The 18,621-nt window shown below is 36.7% G+C and overlaps 1 protein-coding gene across 4 annotated transcripts in view; it reads right to left on the bottom strand.

Annotated features, from left to right (window-relative positions):
* The window catches only part of DPH6 (diphthamine biosynthesis 6), a 200,524-nt gene that overhangs the window by 133,996 nt on the left and 47,907 nt on the right, over positions 1–18,621 (bottom strand). For all 4 annotated transcript variants that reach the window (XM_033063508.2, XM_033063511.1, XM_033063509.2 and 1 more), the window contains one exon: positions 4,850–4,911. In XM_033063508.2, coding sequence (XP_032919399.1) covers positions 4,850–4,911 — 62 coding nt within the window. The remainder of the gene's footprint in view (positions 1–4,849; positions 4,912–18,621) is intronic.

Here is an 18,621-nt window from a genome sequence, read left to right on the forward strand (position 1 = left end):
TATGAATATTCCTGAATATTCACCAGATATTTCACTTAAACACGTAACTAGATAAACTGAAATATTCAAAATATGAGACATGACTATCTTAATTAATTCCTGCTTTACAAACAAGCAGCTGTGGAGCATGAACCAAAGTTCTTTTGCTGGAGTAAGGAGTGCATAACTGCTCAGTAGCTCACCGTACCACTGCTTCAATGTACTGTATTGATAGATAGTAATCAAGCACCAGATCTGAGCATGGGGATACCCTCTCTTTGTCTGCAGGAGAAATTCATGTCCTCAGCAGCAGATATGACCTTCCATCAAGCCAAGCCCTGTCTAGGTTTTTTAACACCAAACAAGCACTAACATTCTGCTTTAAGTGACTGATAAGAACTTGAACTGCAGTCCTCAACTCCCTTGTAAACACCAACAATACTTTTGGGAATATTCATTTAACCCCTTTATGCCTTTCCTTAGAGGAACAGAAGTCCACCCATGATGCTTCTGCAGTCAAAGTAGGAATACAGCTCTCCAGAACATCAGAGGGCTAGAAAAAGTCTATCTGGAGGCTACAATATAATTCCAAATCTGCTGTTTCTTTTGAGGAAACACAAGACTGGTTTACTTATACAAGGTAGATTACATTTTTTATATGATTACTAGAATATTTGTGTAGCAAGTCTATTACATACATTCAAATGATACTCTGTTTTTATTGTTGAAGCTGAATATAGTTCATGTTACTTTAAAGTTCTCTTTCAAAGCTTTATATTTAAAAACTTCAAAGAGTGTTTACAACTTCAGTTACTTAAACCAAAGGCCTAAATTGTCTTCAGCCATTATTTTGCAGAAAAGAAAAATACTCTGAGAAAACAATACCTCAGTAATGCTCTATGTGAATATTTAGTTGTCTGGTGCTGTAAAATCTAAATATCTTTTGGAACATATATGAAACGTTTTTTCAGTATCTTGTTACAAGAGTTATTTTTAATTTTACCATTCACATTTTCTTTCAAAGAAAAGGAGAAAAAGAAAACCTTTAATCAAGAGCTCATTAAAAAATTACGCTCCTGACATAAAAGTGAACTCCATCTGTCAACAATGGCAACAAGGTTTCTATAGGACAAATACATCAGGAATAATTAATGTTGATGCAACAAGAATGGACAACCTACAAAAGAGTTAGTCAAAACCTTTTACTCTTATTCTATTTGAAAAAAACCCCACCAAAGCCTAAAGAAAACTATTAAAAAATTAAAAGAGAGAAAACCAGGCGATATCTTTCAAACTGTAACCTTTCCACAGTGAATACATGGAGCGACTGTTTACAAGTCACTTTCAAAATTGTTTAGCTCTGTTTGTAAACAGTGTCTAGAATAATCATTGGCAATTAACATTGAAATACTCAGAAGATGTAAGACTATTTCCTGTCTTTGTTGTGAGAAATTCTCATTTTCAATGTCACTGGCTTCAACATCATTCTTGACACCAATTATACAAGGTGCTAAAGGGTTTTCAGTTCTCACAAATGTCAACAGGACCAAAAGATATTTAGCAGCTCATAGAACAGATCCTTAATGTTCATGTCATCAATGGCATGAGAATTTTGCCTTTTAATAATTAAAAATATTAACATTATTTGAAGACTGTTTATTTGGGTTTGCAAATTGGATACTACATTAAAGCATGGAATTTTACTCTAAATTTTATGATTGCTAAATCTGCCTTCTAGCTCAGATGACCCAGAAAACTGCAAATTTACAAATCAAACATAACTAATTGCAAGTAATGCAAATCCACTTCAAACTCCAAAAGAAATCTGTGATGAAAACATCTTCTAGGCTACACAAGGTTTATCTTAAGTACACAATGAGATACAGGGTATACACATAAATAAGATATATATAAATGACCAGTCTAAACACTACCTTAAGAACAGTCTCTTCCTACCTTGAGAATGAAACACAAGGGTTAAAGATTCCTTCTTTAACTTATGTAGTAAAAAATAAATATTTTAATTAAATTCCTTTTTTAAGTGAAGACTTTGTTGCCAGACAGAAATTGTAAGAATTAATAAACTCTCATATTTACAGAGGCAAGCACATAAATAAATATTTTCCTACTGCCTACTGGCAGAGCCAGAATTACAGACAAATATAACCATAATGTCCATTTGCCATTCTATTAACAAATTCAAAGGAGAGTGGGATCACAATCTGAGACATAAATTGACAGAAAATTCTTCAGTATAAAAAACTGAGATCTCTGTTACAGAGGAAATATTGGGACATGAAAGCAATTTAATAATTTAGCAATTATCTAGCAACCACTTCGCAAAAATTAATCATAGACCAATTAATCAATTAGAAAAAGCAGTAATTGAGAAACTTTCCTTTCTGTGTGCCCATATTCTGAGCCAGTAATATTCACCAGTGCTAAAAGTATGGGTTGCAGAGCATCGCGGCACTGAAATTACGTGGCTATAAAGTAATTTAAAACAAAACTGAACAGAACTGCAAAAATTCTCACAAACTTACACATCATACTAGGAAAAATGCTGTAAAGAAATACCCTGCACCTAGCTGAATAAACAACTATGGTAAAGTAACGTCACACGTCAACATAGAATTCAAAAAACAATCCAAAAGAACAGAAAAAAACTATATTAGCAAAAAAATTTCAACAAGAAAAACAAACAAACAAACAAACAAATTTACTGTAAAATTTGAAATTATTGGTTAACTAATAGAGTACAAATCAAAGATCAGGAGAATATAAAGCCATGGTAGTTTTGGAGATGAGCAGTGTTAAATACTAAATCATTATGATGTTTTATATAGCATGGTCAGAATATCAAATTTATCTCCCCTCCTTACTGGAAACTGGAAACTGTGAACTTCTTTTTTTCACATTCTGTCTGCCAGAACTTCTGATGTTGAAGACTTCACTGGTTTGCAAAAGAGTATTTTTCACATCGTAAGACTTTTTCTTCAGTTTACAGTTAATGATTTGGTTCTATCAGGCCTTAAAGCCAACTAAGCACCCAGTAAAAAATGTATTTGTACTGGCTTTGACTTTCATGGCATGCATATGCACAAGCAACAGCCAAATGAACAAATAATAAACACATAAAGTTGTCCAGTCTTCCCTACAATGGCTTGAAAATCAGGGCAAGCAGCGTCAGAATGCCCTATTTGTACACTTCAAGCTAAGTAGTCATTGCTCTGTTTATTGCTGTATTAATAAAAGACAAAACCTTCAAATGTGGGTTTTGAGAAGTGTTAAACCATAACAGTAATAATTTCAGTGAAATGGAGAAAGTAAGACATCAAACATGATCATGAATAGATGTAATTCACCAAAAATACTCTGTAGTCTTGGATTTCATAGTTTATTATTTTCTTTTAAAAATGAATGATGGTGACATCAAATGTAGAAGAATACTTCTTATTAGCACAATTAAAATTGTATACTTGCTGCTCCAGTTTTAAAGAAATCAGGACTGCTGACTCAATTGAGGTGAGCAGTTGGCCAGCTGCAACCCCACTGAGGCTGCAACCTGAATTTTGATTACGGAAGTTTTCTGTGAATGCAGAATGTTGAGATGATTTTAAAAAATAAGTGAAATAAGACTTCCAAAAAAAAGATAATGAATGGGATTGTATACCAACTAGTTTACACAGTAGAGGATCAGGGAGGAGGAGAGGAAGATTTCTGGGCAGATTCTCCAGGTCTGAAGAAACAAACATCAAATTAAGAACAGATCAACACCATCTCTTCAGGTAAGGTTATTTGAATGTTATGGACGTTAATTATAATTTTCCAGCTTTGCCAGGTAGCAATTGCCTATCTTCTCCTCTCCATGTAAATAACTAAGAAAAAATAGAGTTAAACTCAAAAATATAATGGTTATGTAACTCTATCTTTCAGTAGCCAAAGAGATTTTTAAAGTTCTGGTTTTTCTTTCTCTTTCACAACTTCGTCATACCAGTGTTCCAAAACAAATTGCTTATGAAGCCAGGCTGACCAGTAACTACCCAGATTAACAATGAGAAGCACTTTTAGGACATCACTTTGGGGACATTTAGACAGAAAACACTGAAAGTTACATCAAGGCCCTTTTAATAGACATGTAATCATTGTGGGTATCTAACAGGATCAAGGACAAGGAATTGTGGTAAACTGGCATTGTCACAGACAATACATGAAAACACAGTTTCAGAACCGTCATTCTTAAAATTTATTTAGCTTGTTGTTTGATGCTTCTATATCAAACTCGAAGAAGCCTCAAGTACAAAACCTGGTCTTTTTTCTTTTTCCTAGTTGAATGATTTTTCTTTAAATAAATCTATTAGCTTTGCCAACAAGCATTATCCTGGTTTGAGGACACACAATCCTTTGCACAGAATTAAATACATCCTCAGGAATAGATCTCATTCCATTTTTTAAAGGCCCTACTGAATGCAGTCTGGTTGTGTAAATGGTAGGAGACCTGCAAGTAGGAATCTTCAGGGAAGTTTTATTTTATCTATGATTTTGCCACTACCATTTCTTGCTGTGATTTACAATTATTTAGCTTTATCATACTGATATACCAGTTAGTGTTTCTGCAATATTGAGGTTTCATGGCCTTAGTTTGTTTTAAAGATGGTGACACCATTTGTGAACTATGTCAAGAAATAATGTTTTTTATATGAAAAGTGCTTAGCAAAGGCTTATATTCTGTGTACAAAACTAAGCTTTGGGTTAACACCTGGTTCATGAAAGTAAGTCATTTTTATTAAGTCAATTTTACCGAATTACTGCCTGTGTTTCATTTTAAGTGCAAGTTTAACTATATGAATATCCTTTAAGTTATACTCACCTCCAAAAGAATAGGCTCCATTTCACCTAGAGTTTTTCCTAGATGCTTATCTGGATCTAAACCTGCAAAAAACCCAAAAATTTAAAAATATTTCTTATTAAGAACTCTTATGACATAAATAAATGTTTCTTTCTTTTTTTATTTTTAAAACATATTAAGTCTCCCTTAGAAACTTCACATTATGCAAAATTATTACTATCCTAAAGAAAATACACTAAGTCAGAATTTTCCCTAATCTCTGGGCACATATTTTCCAGGTTTATGGAAAAACAAAATCCAGTGGGAAAGCTATTGTTTCCCTTTCTCGGAAATGTCACTAACCAGTGAAGTAAACACACAGGTCCAAGGTAATAAAAACACTACAAGGATACTGCCTCTTTAAGTCAAAATTTACCTTTGTAGATACCTATGAAATTAAAATGCAATTTATTTTTTTATACTTCCTGCAACTGGAAGGTACAAAGACTTTTCCATAATGAAAAGTTCTTTTGCCAAATCCCATTCTTGTGTGTTTTATGCACATATAAAATGTAAGATTAAAAAAGATGGAGATAGAAAGAAAACTCAGACTTAAAGAATGTATTGAATGTTGTACCTTTTGATCCATCACAAAATATTCTGTATGATGTCCACATTTTGATTTATTTTTATTTGTAAAAAAGTAAGCCCTATTAACACTTGATAGCTGCTCTAACTTGCTCCTCTGTATTCCTCTTTCAGATTCTTGACTTTTTGATTTTGGCCAGCTCATGGCAGTTAACGGTCAGTTCTCAGGACAAATCAAGTAACTGGCAAAAATGAGTAGTAGGATAAAATAATCCAGGAATAACTGTTTTGAAAGCTGACATCTTCAACTAAGTAAATATGCTAGTGGGATTTGATAGTAAGTGGTCAAAAGGTCTTACCATATGAAGCAAATGAGAAAAAAACAAAACTATAACTCCTGAAACTGAAGGAATGCTGAGAAATTTTCAGTTATCCCATTTTTTACTACTCGTAATTATTTTGTACTGATACAATACTTCTCTACTTTTTCCTACTCTACTGCTTTATACAATAATAGGTATCATTAAAGAGCTGCCACCAAAATTACTCCATTCAGAAGCAATTTCTAAAATATGCACCTTGCAAAGCACTTTAGATTGTTGATTATGAAAGCTGTTATATAAATGTACAGTACACTATTATATAAAGTCATTGCTGAGTTAAAATAGCTAATATGTCTCTTAATTTTTACAACCATGATCTTGGTATATTTAAATTCCTGTGAAGCTAAAACAAGTTAGAGTGAATGAGATTTCAAAACAGTAAGAAAGTTTTAAAATATTTCATTAAAACACATTAAAAATTCCCTTACCATCTAGGGGAATGCTTTTAAAACTGCTTAATAATTAAAGGTTAAAAAGACTGAGGTTTTTCCCTCCCTCTATTCCTTTTTTGTATTGGTTTATTGCTTTTTATTAATATGTAATAAAATTGTATGTACTAGATATGTGATGGTAATTTATTCTTGTGGAAATAGTTTTAAAATACATTAATTCAATTTCAATAGTTCAAACGGTTTTGGTGATCCCTTCCAACTTACATCAGGTTAGCATTCTGTCCTTGACTATAATGGGATAGGTATTAGGCCAAACAAGCAATTTCTCTTGATGTAAATGAATGTGTATTGTATCACAGTACCATTTCACACATTTAAACTAACATGCTTCCTTTAATATAATTACTTTTCTAAGATAAGCAACCTCTCTCTCCTTCCTAAAATCAGATTAATTTCCTCTAAATTTAAACCAAGGGATACATTACAAACATATAAGAAGGGAAAAAGTTGTCAGAACCAGACACACTAATATATTATTTCTTTCATAAGATTCTCTTTGGTAATATGGACATATCTTCTGTTCTGTCCAGTAATGAATCTAAATCAATAATTTAAAAGAAATTATGATACAAATCACTTATGAAATACAAATTGCCTATCTATATACTATGGGTAAACTCTTTAGTTTCCCACACTATATACATATGTATATACATATTCCCATATCCCACCACGACAAGAAAATTTGTGAAGTGCAATGTACCTTCCTGTTTCTCAGCAGAATTCTATTTTTTGACAGCTTGTATTTCTTTTGAAACATATTATTTCTTTTAGTTTCCAATAGGTTTAGATTGTGAGGGAATAGAGGCTGGTAAAGGCATCAGGAACCAACATAACTTTTAATTTGCAGAACCAGTAATCCACATCTCAAACCTCTACTGCTATGTATGCATATAGATGAAGCTGTATGTCTGTTGCTACAATCAGTATATTAAAGTATTTGGAACCATACTTACCAAATAGTTTTTTAAAATCTATACTTCTATTTGGTAATTTCTTAATTTTTTAAAATGGCTTAGACTAACAAGAAGAACAATGTATTGTAAATTCTTAGTACCACATCCTCCAAATTTTTCCTCAATAAAACTAGACGTGAAGAAAGCTGAATGGATGGAAAAACCAACAACAAAATCCAGGGCTTGGATGACTCTACGTAGAATTAAAAAATTAATTAGGAAGGGAAGTATAATTTGCAGGACTGACAAGTATTTTATTTAACTTACATGTATCAATGAGAGGCAATTAGAATTCAATTAAAATAGTCACTTTTATTACTTCCCTGACTGACCTTGAAGTTACTGCCTGTTTTATTTAATTGCATCATCTATGAATAAATGTTAACCCTAGAATGTTATGGCCCATTATTTTCAATGCATTTTTAACTCCCCAACTGAACTACATCCATTAATTTATTATGTGCAGCCAAGAGAACAAGTGGGGCTTTATTTCTTCGAGATAGACTAGTACATTATGACAGAAACATCTCAAAAAAAATTGATAATGCTGTTTTTATCAGTGCTCAGTAAAAAAAATTGTGCTTTCACCTTCAGTTTTGTAGTCTAGTTTGACTGTAAAATCAATAAGCGATAGCACAAATGGTATAATCACTTTGAAGTAACTTCTACTCCATCTGAAATTTCTGATACATCTACTGACAGGAGCAGAACTCCTTCCTGCAGATATCAACAAAGGTTGCAGAATGCTCTTATGCACAGCCACAAGACAAGTGTAGAGTACTGCAGCAATGTCAAGAGATTGGGGCAGAAATTCATGGCTTTGTTCTGTCGTGAAAAAAAGAACTTTACTCAAAGGCAGTTCACTACTGTTGAGTTATGCAAAGGAACCATATTTTAAATGGTTCGCTTTGTATGGATGTATTTGTGTAGCGTGAAGCCCTCACCTGAGGGGTAACTACCTGGTATTACTTGCATTTATCAAGACCATTAGATATCCAAGTTACAGTAATTTCACGAATACAAGCCGCACCAATTTGACCAAAATTTTGGTGGAAACCCGGAAGTGCGGCTAATATTCCGGGGCGGCTAATCTATTAACAAAATTCTAAAAGCTGCCAACACGGAAGTGAGAGCCCGCGGCAGCCCCAAGCCAAGCTGGAGCCCGGCCGGCCCCGGCTGAGGTGGGAAAGCCTGGCAGAGGCGGGGCCAGCAGTGTGGGGGCGGGCGGCAGAGCCTGAGCCAGCAGGGCGGGGCAGGGAGGGCGGCAGAGCCTGAGCCAGCATGGCGGGGGAGCCCGGGAGAACTGGGGCTAGCAGTGCAGGGGAGCATGGCAGAAGCAGGAAGGCCGGCGGGTGGGGCTGCCTGGCAGCGGGGGAAGCCCAGCATAATCGGGGCCAGCAGCGTGGGGGAGCCCGGCGGTGCGGGGGCCTGCAGTGCCGGCCAGGGCGAGGAAACGCGGCGGCGGTGCAGACGGGAGGGGGCGGCCGGCGAGCCTGGTGGCGGCGGCGGCAGCCCTGCCGGCGGGGCGAGCGAAAGCGGCGCTCGCGAAGCGCCGCCGCCGCTCGCGAAGCGCCGCCGCCGCGAGCGGAAGCGCCGCCGCCGCGAGCGAAGCGCCGCCGCTCGCGGAAGCGTCGCCGCCGCGAGCGAAGCGCCGCCGCTGCGAGCGAAGCGCCGCCGCTCGCGGAAGCGCCGCCGCCGCGAGCGAAGCGCCGCCGCCGCTCGCGGAAGCGCCGCCGCCGCTTGCGAAGCGCCGCCGCCCCGGGGCGGGCGCGGCGCTCGCGAGGCGGGCGCGGCGCTCGCGAGGCGCGGCGCTCGCGAGGCGCGGCGCAGGGCGAGCGAAAGCGGCAGCGGGGCGAGCGGCGAGCCCGGCGGCGGCAGCCCTGCCAGCCGGGCGAGCGAACGCGGCAGCGGGGCGGTGCTGACGGGAGAGGGGGGCCAGCGAGCCCGGCGGCGGCGGCAGCACCAGCCGGCCAGCCCCGCCGAGCCGTGGCGCTGAGCTGGGCCACCCGGCCCCGTCGGCAACCATGAGCGGGCCGAGCCTTCCTGGCCCCGCCCCGAGCCAGTAAAGCCCGCTATGCCGCGATCCTGTTACTAATTGGCCAATTTGTGAAAGCTGCGCACGGATTCTCGCGACGAACGAAAGTGCGGCTAATATTCGGGGTGCGGCTTATCTATTGACAAAGACAGCAACATTGTCGAGGCACCGGGGGTGCGGCTTATAATCCGTGCGGCTTGTATTCGTGAAACTACTGTAAATTTTCAGGGAATTACATTCAACTAAAAGATTCCACATCCTCAAGCCTTATGTGGCTAACAAGAACATGTTCTATACATATTCAGAATTTTAAAATCTTGATTCTTAAGTAAGTATTTTAAAATAAAAATTTTATTCTCATTTCTTAGTAAAATTTCAAATAAATAAAAATAAATCTTAATGAGCAGTTTTAAGAAATTGTGGTATATAAAAGTCTTCTAAAAGCTACATTAAACCAAACTCTAATCCATAATATATGAACACATTGTAAAAGAATCACTACCACCACACATCAATAAAGTATGAATCAACCATTACCTGTTGATAATATAGGAGAGGAAAAAACTCCAGCATTTCTTGACTAATCAATCCTACAATTCAAAAATCTAATCTTGTTACGCAGTGACTTCTTCCATAAAATAAAGTTAAAAACAAATCTCCAAAATTGATATATCATATATTTCTTGAAATATCATATTCATAGTATTAGGATAGGCTTTTGGAGAAAAAACAAGTACCAATTTTAAAGTTATAGGCACATGAAGTTCTCTTTCTTTTCTTGAGAAGTAATATTGAGAAGAGTAGTAAGTGTCATCACTATGAATGTCAGGGACTAAGACTTCTGATGATGTAGGGCTGTATAATGCGCAATAAAGTTTCTGGAAAGATCCTAATTAGCTGCTCACCCAGAGTAGAATTATTTAGAATTTTGAATAATAAAAGAGGCAATGAAAGACTGGTTTTCTGGAACCAAAACTAGTTTCTTTTCTCAATCTCTTTATCATAAAGAAAACAGGGTTAACAGTAATATGATAGGACCTCTAAGGTAAAGAAATATAGAAGACAAAAGAGTGTAAAGGATAAAACAACCACCCATCTTAGAACTGGAACAGAGAAAACAGGACTATTTTAGAAGGTAAATTCTTCTATTTTAAACATGTCTTTTTTTTTTTTTCCTAAGTAAAAAATACAAAATCAGCAATTCTCAGAAGCAGAGTCAGGCACTATTCCTTACACAGTACAGATACAGGAGAATGTTTCTAATAACACAGAAAAAGTCTATACACAACAGCATTAGCTGGCAACATAGGCTTACTATGTAGGAGTGCAGGAATGTGTTAAAACCTTCACCAATTAGAAGTGCACATGCCACACAGATATTTTTGAACTGTAAATCTGTATCTTAAGTTGCCTTGAGGTAAATTATTCCTGTTGTCATATTTAGCTTTCATTTGTATGAAGAGCTGTGAAGTGAACTTTTCGTCTGGTAGCATAACTTAACAGGTTCATTCTTAACTTCCTCAAAACTTTCACACATGAAAGGCTGTGTTAACAATGGTGAACTGGATGGATTCCTTGGATTTCCTTTAAAAAATACATAAACTGCTTAATTTTTGTATAAAAGTAATGAAGCAGCAAATACTGGGCATTACTGCAGCTCTAAAAGATTTAAGATGAATATACTTCTAATTTATCGTATAAAAGAGGAAAATCCATGTGACTTGATTATGCATCTACTTTTATCTTTTCCCTATTTTTTTAAAAATCTTTTTTCTTAATTTTTTTGGGTATGTGCTAATTTATCCAGTGTGGGAATTGTACGGGATGGAACCTGTAGACACATTGTAGATATAGTAACTCTTTTCAAGCAAAGTGATACTAAGTGATAAAGTGGTTCTAGCCTATGTTTTCAGAGCAGTTTAACTGGGATCTCAGTTTATCTTCCTTCTTGAAAATTCTTCAAGTATTTTCTAAACTAGGTTAGTCAGATGTCATAAAATTTTAGAATTCTGAAAGGCAAAAGAATCTAAAACTTTTTATTGAGTAATATTATCTGTAATTGCTTGAGATTTTTTTTAAACATCCAAGATATTCGTGTTCTAGTTAAATCTAGGATTCAAAACAATTTTGCACTGTCATTTAAAGAACAGAATCCTCAATAAATCTTTGAAGAAATTTTGTACCATTTTCCAATCAGATTCTTTTACAAAATTACAGGATCACAGAATGGGTCAGGCTGGAAGGGGTTATCTGTTCCAACCTCCCTGCTCATCCCAGAGCACATGGAGGATTGATCCAGATGGTTCTTAAATATCTCCAGTGAGAGAGATTCCACAACATCTCTGGACAATCTGTTTCAGTGCTTGGTCACTCACACAGTAAAGAATTTCTTCCTCTAAGTGGAACTTTCTGTGCCTCAGTTTCTGCCTGTTGTCTCCTGTCCTATTTCTCGGTACCACTGAGAAGAACCTGGATTCATTCTCTTTCTCTTCCCAATTCAGACACTTAAATATTGAGATGAGTTAGTCATCTCAGTCATCTCTTCTTGAGGCTGACCAGGCCCAGCTCCCTCAGCCTTTTCTTGTAAAACAGATGTTCCACACCCTTATTATTTCCAGCAGCTGCCTGTCCCTCTTGTCCTGAGGAGCCCAGAACTGGACACAGCACTCCAAGTGAGGCTCACCAGGGTTGAGCAGAGAGGCAGGACCTCCCTTGACCTGCTGGCAGTGCTCCTCCTAATGCAGCCCAGGACCCCATTGTCCTTCTTGCCCATCAGGACACACTGCTGGCTCAGGGACAGTTTGCTGTCCACCAGCACCCCCAGATCCTTCTCTGCAGAGCTGCTTCCCAGCAGGCCAGCCCCAGGCTGTGCTGGTCCATGGGGTTATTCCTGCCCAGGGGCAGGACCCTGCACTTGCCCTTGTAGAATTTCAGAAGGTCCTTCTCTAAAATGTTGATACTTTTAAAAAGATTGTGGAAGAATTGTATAACTGCGAAATAACAGCATTAAAGACTTTTAATCAAATGCAGCAAATGGTTCATTTAAAGTAGTGACTGAGTCAACTTTTTAGGACTTTTAATGGACCTAAAAAATTTTAATCAGATGTTATTAAAGTTTCAGTTCATACAGGCACATATGTATGACTTTCCTGATACAAAATTTTTGAGTAGAATAGTTTGCACATTAATCTAATTCAAATTGTTCAATTAAACACCATGAATACAAATGAGTGCTAATAAAAAAAAGGTGCCGTTTTGTCCCTGTTACAGAATTCTGGTATTTCATGCTTTGAATAGTTCTAATTTTAGTAAGCTTTGTAGAAAATAATTGAAATTTCATTCAGTGGAAGAGAAAGAGGTGTGGCACAAGTGGTAAAATCTGTGTCGTTTTCATTAAATCCATCCCCATGCAGACAAGTTATAAATCTTTAAAAAGTCACAATCCCCAAATGGATCAAGAGAGGCTTCTGACAGGAAAGATCAATATATCAGCTGCAAAAAGGGTAAAAGGTCAGAGCAGAAATAAAACTCGGACTAAGACAAGAAGTCCTGCAAAACTTCACCTCGGAGTGACCTGAAAAGTAAACATCTATGGTTCTAACTACACAGATACGCCTTTAGAGGTTTATGTCGTGTTTCAACTTGTAAGTCTGTCTAGTAAATGCGCATCTAGAACTTAAATTGTATCAAACATTAAAGAGCAGCAAGTAATATTCTAGTATGAAAATATACCACTTGTACCTCTTTATTTTCATATTGTTAAGCTTATTTCTGCTTTTGACATCTCTTACTAAGCTCTTTTTTTCCCACTGTTTTTCAGTTCCAAGTTCTCTCTACTCCTGTCTTTTTCACTATAGCCCATTCTTCCTTTTCTGTTTCACTTTAAATGCCTAATAGTGCACTCTTAGCCTGCTGCTTCCATTTAATTTCTCCTTTAGATGATGTGATCTCCACAAACTGCTAAGTGATCTTTCCACTCTTAAACCATCTCTCTCCTACTTTGCCTGTCTGTGACATCTCCTTAACAAGCACTCAATAATGTCAGCTTTCAACTACTTTTCTATTTTCAGCCACATTCCCTTACTCTTCCTTCTAACTCCTGTTATCCGTTATGACAACATCCTTCCCATTTCCCAATGTATAGGCTCAGAGTTAGTGAAGAAGGAATCATATTTCTCTAACTTGTTTCTAAACTGACTAATGGAAAATCTCATTTCTTCTTTTTCTGTAACACACTTTATGTTCAAACATTTCTTCCTACATTATATATGCACTAAAATCTCTTTCTGATAACTCATCTTACACTGGTAACAAAGTATCTGTCATTCATATATCAAGCATCAAGGTAAGTACCATTCTGAATGCAAAGATTATTTTCTCATCTTATTTTCCTAAACTTTCAACTATGAATCAAATTTTTTCTTTACATTAAGTCCATTCCTACTCTCTTTTCTCCTACTCATCTCTTTTACATCACATCTTAAATCCCAAGCTATTTTTTTTTGACTTCCAGTCTTACATACAATTTCCATTTATCTGTGTTGATCTTTTCCTGTGTGAGACTTTTCCATCAGGAAAAAAATGGCCTGAGATAAAATGGCTTCTTTGTTTTTATAAGTGTTCCCAAGTCTTTTCATGCAATGTCTGGTGAATATGGTATATTTTTTTTTAATCATAAAATATATGAATTATGGAGATAACTGGGATGGCAGACAAATATATTAGGGAACAAGCCCAGAGGAAAAGTGCCAAATGCACTTAAACTCTAAAAGGCCAACTAAATTTCAAAAGATTTGTTTGAAAATTCAGTGGCAACACCACATGCTAGCTAGGAAACAAGATTTAGAAGGGGGAAAAGACTAATAAGAACACCTTTCCCAATCACAGGTAATTTATCAAATTTATCAAATTTATTATCTGAAGAAAGATTAAAACTAAAATTAATTGAAAGTGATCATATGTGTATACAAGATAATACTTTAACACAAGGATATTTTTTCTAATAAAGGCTATATATTCTATTTAAGGCTATTTTCAGAATACAGTACCTATAACAGAATAGACCAGTATTAAAATTTGACAAGACTTAAAAAATATTATCAATCATTTTATCTTTTACTTCAAATTATGATAAACAGAAAAAATGTTCAAAAAAAAGTTAAGTGTTTAAAAAGTAGATGTGGCACTTTGCAATATGATTTAGTGGTTATATGGTTATTCAGTTGAAGGTGGGCTTTGATGACCTGGGAGTTCTTTTCCAACCTTAATGGTTCTGTGATTCTAAGTGTTTTTCATACTCATAAAACAGAATGTTATCAAGAGCAAATGTTGTGAAGACTGTCATAGATTCTGCCACAGATCCAGTGTCTAGTAGCTGCCCAAGGAAGAAAGCAATGGAATGATCACCTGTAAACAAGCTGAACTAGCTAAGAATAATGTCAATGTTTAATATACTTAGCAATAAGCAAGTAAACAATCCTAACTATACAATATGTAAGAAAGTAACTGGGATATCATATTGATTTCATAGCAAAATGTTATTTAATTTGTAATGTTTGTGAATGGTCTGAGAATTATTTAAAAATATTTGGAGGAAGCAAGTATCTTCCTCTGTGATGACAAAGTCCTTCACTTTCCTCAAAATTACTTTAAAATTGCTCAGTACTAAGAACTAGAGAGACATTTGCAAAGAACACTGTTCCTCTCCATTACACAGCTGATGTGCTCTGACAAAACTCACAACCACCAATTTTGCTTCAGGATATGATCTGCCATTGCAGCCTACCTAATTTAGTAGTAAGTTTTCTATTGAGATTTCTGTCCTTCCATGCAGATGTGGTTTCTACAGAGCAAGTTCCCTGCACACACCAAAAAGCAGATCCTGCTGGATGACCTATATGCAGCCATAAAATCATTGGAGCCTTTACAGGGGCAGAAGCAAGCACAGACTTGTGGTTTGGAAGAGTGAGCTAGAAGTGGGATGGAAAGATTGCACTTTTGGCAGCAACTTACTATCAGTTTATCTGTATGCTAAATTACACCCTTAGCACCTTAACCAGGAACTGTGTGGCACTAGGTCTTTTTTAATGTAGTTCTTTACAAGTAAATCTTACCTCTGTGAAAAATAATGGGAGTATGGTTATCAATTTCAGTCAGTCAGGATTTCCCTTCTGTACACTAGAGGCATACAAATAAACAGTAACATAGACACCTGGGTGGCTGGGTTTAAATAAAAGATTCATCATACTAAGAAGTAATTTTCTCTCTTTTTCAATTAAAAACTCATAAACACGCAGATCCCTCAATTATCAGGATAGTAGATTCCATGAATAGCAGAAGTATACCAATTTTCTAGACCATGGGAAGCAAGCATCAATACCTTCTCACAACAAAGGAGGTTCAAGTTAAATACACTTACTACAGTATACTACATTTTAGTGAAGGAACTTAGGATTTTCTGTCAGACAGGAGATGGCAATGGCCCCCCATTGGATATAGCCTGGGTAAGTAGCTAAGGCCTATAGCACTTCAAAATGAAGGTTTCTACAGACACTGATTTTAACTCTACCCATGGGTGGGAATGTGGAATGTCTAGAAGCACTCATAGCAGCTGGACCTACAAGATAAAGAATGTAGTAATGAAATAGAAAAGCTCCACTGTAGGTGTAGAAGAAGAGATTACAGGCGACCTTGCCCCTGGTAAGTCACAGTTGTACCAATTACTGAAGAGCAAAAGCCTTGCCCTTAAACAGGCTGCAGCTTTGACTAACAAAGATAAGTGTGATGAAACGGGTGGGTTGGCTGGCAGGAGGATCTTGGAGGCAGAGGACCTGGTGGAGGAGGAGGATGATCTGGAGGAGGCAGAGGAGCCTTAAGGAAGAAGGCTCAGAGAGACACAAAGAACGGAACAAAGAGGAGAGTTGCTGCAGTGAAAGATCTGGTGTGAGATCAGTCTGGGTCTGATGGGTCAGAGCCTGCTGTTGCAGCCTGCAGTCACAGCTGAGCTGGGTGAAAGCCTGAGGTCAGAGCCTGCAAACCAATACTTGCAGTCACAGTCCAGCAGGAAATAGCCAGCAGTCAGAGACTGCAGCTGGACCCTGCAGTAGGAGCTTGCTGTAGTCAGTCAGGATGGCTAAGCTGCAAAGAAGAATAAACCAGGATCCTTTTTATGTTGTTGAATGACAATCTTGGTCTTGGCTTATTTCTACCCCTAACGAGAGGTCTGCTGTAACATTCCACTTCATATGCAGGCTGATCAGCCGTGATTCAAAGTTTCAGCTTTTATTATTATTCAACAGTTGAACAGTGCTATGGTATAATTTCTTTCCCGTGGTCCAAAGAGCAGCTAGAAGTTAGAAACATAATTTAATCATTTAATCAGAGTTTTCTTTTTCAAATTAATGTTTCAACTATCTGATCTCATAAAAACAATGTGGTTTTTTTCAGGTATTTAATTAAATAATTAAGGATTAGTTTACTATTACCAAGCTGGGAAGAAGCTGCAACGTATAAAGCAAATAAATGCAAATTAATCCCCTCAAAGACAGCAATTTGAGTTTATATTCTGATTTGTACTGAAACATTGAAGAAGCAGTGCCACACAACCGCCCATTCCTCAACTTTATTCTCATATATGAAAAACGAAGTTTGTCATATCTTAAAAATCATAGAGGTGGTTAAGTTTTAGTGTTAATACTTAACAAGATCTAGGTATAGTTAACTAAATAAGTAAACTGAAAGTAAATCAACTTGAACATTAAGTTTTACTAAGGATCATACTGTAAGGAACTCAAGGATTCCTTCCAAATGTAACCCTTCTCCTTCCCTCACTTCCACATACGTATTACACCTTGTACTGCAGTGAAAACAAGAATGAGGCACAGTAAAGACCAATATGTAAAGTTAACAAGATTTAATCTCTTATATGTATACTCTGCAAGTTAATTAGTATTAGTTAATCTGTAAAACACAACCAAAAAGGAAGAACATCAAAAAAGTACCTTCTTACTGTGTTATATTACACAATTGCTCTATTACAAAGTGTTATATTGCAATGTGTCACATGAGCAATGGATATTACTGGAATTTCAGGCACACACATGTTAAAAAAACATCAGTAATAGCTTTCATTTTAGCTGTTACTGAGTAACCGCATCCTGAATTTCTGTATTTCCACTAAGGAGAAGTATATTGCAAAGATAAAAGTATGATGTATCATACAGGCATCTTTAGCAGCAAGAAAATGACACTGAAGATAAATATTCAGAAGTAGCTTTTATACATATATATAGTGCTCAGGTTTGCTGCTATCTCATGGAATGTTTTTCTCTCATCATTAAAGCTTCTGAAATACACTCTAAAGAAAAGAAAGTTGATCTACTTATAGATCAACAGAAGGCATGTGAAAAAGGTTGCCAACAATACTTTTTTTGCATAAAAGTGAGAGCAATTGGCATCCCATCTGGAAAACTACACTACTCTGAGATAGAAAACTCTTGCCACTGGCAAAGTTTATGGTATTAATTTGTAATGGTGGATTTAGGGAAATGTACTAAAGTAATGCTCATTTACTTGCATAATTATGTGTTTTCTACATAAAACGACAGGCTTTTACCTTGTCAATACCGGCAAGGAGTTAATGGAAAACAGGACAAGGCGGGTGTACAAGTATGCCAGTGCCAATGAATGTCAAGCTCAGGTTACAGATTTGCTCCTTGCATTAACAACTGCACAACGTATCACCTAATGCATTACCCTTCAGACTCCTAAATCTGTTATTTTAAATATTTTCATTGCAGTTTAGCTTTGATTATTAATCTAAAAGGCAAAAAGTTAAACTGTATCTTATCTTCTTTGCCACTTGATATGTTAAAGAGCCTTCATACCTTAAATCCACTTTAATAAGGCATGCAATTATTAAAGCATTACAGAATGGCCCCAGAGCACAAAAGCTCCATTAAATTTGCTTACATCTAATTACATCTGCCTGAGGCAGGTGAGAAATTGACTCTGATAAGATCTTTCTTTTACCTGTAGCCAAAAAAATAAAAAGGAAAAATAACTCGGAGTGATTTTCTATCTAATTGCTATCTACAAGTATTTATGGTATTCGCTCTTCCAATGAATAGCCCACAAAGCACTCTTTGTGCACTAACCAGTGCATTTTAAGTTTTTTTAAGATGGTAGAATACAAAAGACAAGCTTATCTTGCTTCAGGCATGACAGGTCATCAAGGATGTCTATTTGGGAAACAGTTTTATCTATTATTTGAATCATATATTTTCTTTAAAAAATAATTTTGACATTAAAAAGATGTTACATATGCTTTGTGGTCTTTATTTTTTTCTTTATGCCAGTATAAGAATGAATGCATTCTATTTTATGGAAATATAACATAAAT

The sequence above is a fragment of the Catharus ustulatus genome, chromosome 6 (genome assembly GCF_009819885.2).
Source record: "Catharus ustulatus isolate bCatUst1 chromosome 6, bCatUst1.pri.v2, whole genome shotgun sequence".
Taxonomy (NCBI): Eukaryota; Metazoa; Chordata; class Aves; order Passeriformes; family Turdidae; genus Catharus; species Catharus ustulatus.